The following is a 3,391-nucleotide window of genomic DNA, read 5'->3' on the forward strand; positions in this document are numbered from 1 at the left end:
AAAAAAAAAAAAAAAAAAAAAAAAAAGAAAAAAAAAAATTAGCTGGGCGTGGTGGCAGGCCCCTGTAGTCACAGCTACAGTGAGCTGAGATCGCGCCACTGCACTCCAGACTGGACGACACAGTGAGTCCCTATCTCAAAAATAAGTAAATAAATAAATAAAACTCCATCCCCCTCACCACTGTACATTTCCATGTGATTCATTGTCTCAGACATCAGCTTGCTTTCCAATGTCTTTGATTATCTGTCTGTCTTCCCCACTGGAATGTCAGCACCCAGAAGGCAGGGATTTTCGTCTGTTTGGCCCACAACATTCCCCCCTGGTCCTGGCACATAATAGGCAAGCAGTCAATGTTTAACAATGAATTCCTTAATCCAAGAACCCCATAAGATTGGGGTGAAATATTTGAGGAGAACGAGACTCAGGGGTGAAGGGATTTGCCAAGACCCTTAGCAGGGAGCCAAATGCCAGATCCTGAAGTCAAACTCTGATCCTGTGGCCTTTTGCTGAGGCCAGTGGTTCTCAGACTTCAGGATTTCAGAGGCCGAGAACGTTTCAGAACGAATTTGAGTAACCGTGTGCGGTTACTGTTTTAAATTTTATGAAGGATGCTCATTCAAACAAACGAATAACAAAATACCCACTGCTGGCACCATAATTTTACCAAAGAATGATCATTTTAATATTGAAAAAGTTCAAAGGACATAATTGCAGAATAAAAGACAGCTCTTTATATGGAATGCATTTAACCATATTTTTAAACTAAACGGCCCTTCATTGTCCTTATTTTTCTCATCTCCTTGAAGTCTGGTCTAAATGTTGATCCGGGCTGTGGGACCCTGTGCAAGCTATTTGATCTCCCAGTGCCTCAGTTTCCCTATATGTGAAATGGAGGTAAGAAGAGCCCGTAGCTCAGAGTCTTGAGGAGTAAATGAGATCTAGGCTGAGGGAAGGGCCTAGCATGTCCCTGGCTTATAATAAATGCTCAACAAATGGTTCCTTTTGTTATTAAAATGCAAACGTATATTAATCAACCACCTGGTTTACCATTGGCGGTGGTCCTCAGCTGGCATTTGAGGACTCCTTCCCCAGGCTGGGGAGCGAGAAGGGTATCCGTGGATGTTGGGAAGAGTAAGAACTGGCTCCCTACTTAGAGACAAAAGCTGGGGAGCCCCAAGCTAAGAGTCCAACTTACCTCTTTTTCTTCTTCTTTTTTTTTTTTTTTTGAGACAGGGTGTCACTCTTACCCAGGCTGGAATGCAGTGGTGTGATCATGGCTCACTGCATCCTTTACCTCCTGGGCTCAAGTGATCCTTCTAAGAAGCTGGGACCACAGGACACACCACCACACTCAGCTAATTATTGTATTTTTTGTAGAGACAGAGTCTCGCTATGTTGCCCAAGCTGGTCTCTAACTCCTGGGCTCAAGCGGTCCTTTTACCTTGGCTTCCCAAAATGCTGGGATTACAGACATGAACCACGGTTCCCAGTCTCAGCTGGCCTCTTATGGGGGGCTGTGAAATCTACCCCAAGCAGAAAAGATTGGGGTCCTATGTGGAAGGGTTGCAGGGACCTAAGAGGCTGTGGTGGAAGGGAAGAGGAGGGGCCTCAGACGGGACCTGACTTCGCCTTGTCTCTGCCCCACCCTGGGACTGAATGAGGGGCTGTGACTGTGACTGGAGGTCTTACCCTTGCTCTTTGCCTCCTAGGCTGGGCCCCATCTCAGGCCCCAGGCTTTCCCCAAACTGGTGCAGATCCTCACGGCCTTTTCCTCCCTGCAGCATCTGGAGTGAGTATAGACTCTGGGACCCCTTCCTCTCAACATCTGGATGCAGTGCTGTGATCATAGCTCACTGCAGCCTCGAATTCCTGGGCTCATGCGGTCCTCCTACCTCAGCCTCCTGAGTAGCTGGGACCACAGGTGCATGCTACAGTGTCCAGCAACCTCTGGGTTTTGACAACCCCAAATCCTGCCCCAAGGCACATGCAGAGAGAAAAGCCCTCACTTTGTCCCGTTTTTTTCTCTCTTCCGCCTACTGCATCCTCAATGTGGCTGGCACATGAGTGATGAGATGACTCCACGGCAGATGGGAATCCCCAAAATAAAATAGTTGTAGATCCTTTTGTGACCTTTGAAACTCTTTTCCTCACAACCTCATTTGCTGCTCTCAGCAATTCAGCTGGGGAGGGGTTGGGGAGCATAGTCCTACTTTACAACCGAGGTTAAGGAAGTTGCAAAGCCTCAGGAGGCTCCTAAGAAGCTAAACAGGGATTCAAGTCCATCACAAGTTACTTTGCCCCTGGCTGGCTGGTTACAGCCTCCAGGTGATGAAGTCCTGGTCTGAAAAGCTCAGGAGTACGCTGGCTGCCTATGGTGTATTAGAGCTGGGAGGCGGGAATGGCAGGTGCCAGGGCTGAGGAGGTCCACACTGGGATGGGAAGGGTCAGATGGCCCCTGGATGCTAGCTGATGGCCCCATCTGATTCCACCTGCAGCCTGGATGCACTGAGTGAGAACAAGATCGGGGACGAGGGTGTCTCGCAGCTCTCAGCCACCTTCCCCAGCTGAAGTCCCTGGAAACCCTCAAGTGAGTGAGCTGGGCCTGCCCTTCCTGCTGAATCTGGCCCCAAAGTCCAGCTGACTTTTAAAATTAATTTAAATTTGTTTTTTTAGACAAGGGCTCACTCTGTCACCCAGGCTGGAATATAGTGGTATGATCATAGCTCTACAGCCTTGAACTCCTGGCCTCAAGGAATCCTCTCACCTCAGGTTCCCAAAGTGCTGGGATTATAGGTGTGAGCTACCATGCGCAGCCCCAGTGGATTCATCCATTAATTCATTCATTCCGTCACTCACCTATTCAATCAGCCATTCATCCTTCCATTCAATCATTCATTCATTCACTCACTCACCTATTCAATCAGCCATTCATCCTTCCATTCAATGACTCATCCATTCACTCATTCAGTCATTTCTTTACTCACTCATCCAACCCCTCACTCAATCATTTCTTGATTTAATTACCCAACCATTTATTAATTTACAAATACTTAAGGAGGACCTACTATGTCCAGACACTTTTCTAGGCCCTGCCCTGGAGACCCAGCTTGAAACAGAACAAACAAATCCCCTGACCTCAGGAATCTTAAATTCTAGTGAGGAGACACAATGAACAAGTAAACAAGTCGGTAATTATGAAGTGCACAGCAGTGAAAATAATGTTGGGTGACAGAAAATTATACTGGGGGGTGAAATAGGAGAGACAGATTAGGATTTATGAATAAAGCATTATTATCAAAACAGTAAAACTTTTTAAAAACTGTTCTGGGCTCTGGGAAGTTGGAGATGGATAAGATACAGGAGGATCAATGTGATTTTTTTTTTTTTTTTT

General features: G+C 46.7%; 1 protein-coding gene across 1 annotated transcript in view; it reads left to right on the forward strand.

Annotated features, from left to right (window-relative positions):
- Window positions 1-3,391, forward strand: part of CIITA (class II major histocompatibility complex transactivator) — a 60,560-nt gene that overhangs the window by 49,280 nt on the left and 7,889 nt on the right. Inside the window, 4 exon segments of the mRNA XM_017890664.1 lie at window positions 1,710-1,729; window positions 1,732-1,789; window positions 2,496-2,560; window positions 2,563-2,587. Of these exon segments, the coding sequence (XP_017746153.1) occupies window positions 1,710-1,729; window positions 1,732-1,789; window positions 2,496-2,560; window positions 2,563-2,587 (168 nt within the window).

This window comes from Rhinopithecus bieti, unplaced genomic scaffold (genome assembly GCF_001698545.2).
Source record: "Rhinopithecus bieti isolate Rb0 unplaced genomic scaffold, ASM169854v2 scaffold_19459, whole genome shotgun sequence".
In the NCBI taxonomy this organism is placed as follows: Eukaryota; Metazoa; Chordata; class Mammalia; order Primates; family Cercopithecidae; genus Rhinopithecus; species Rhinopithecus bieti.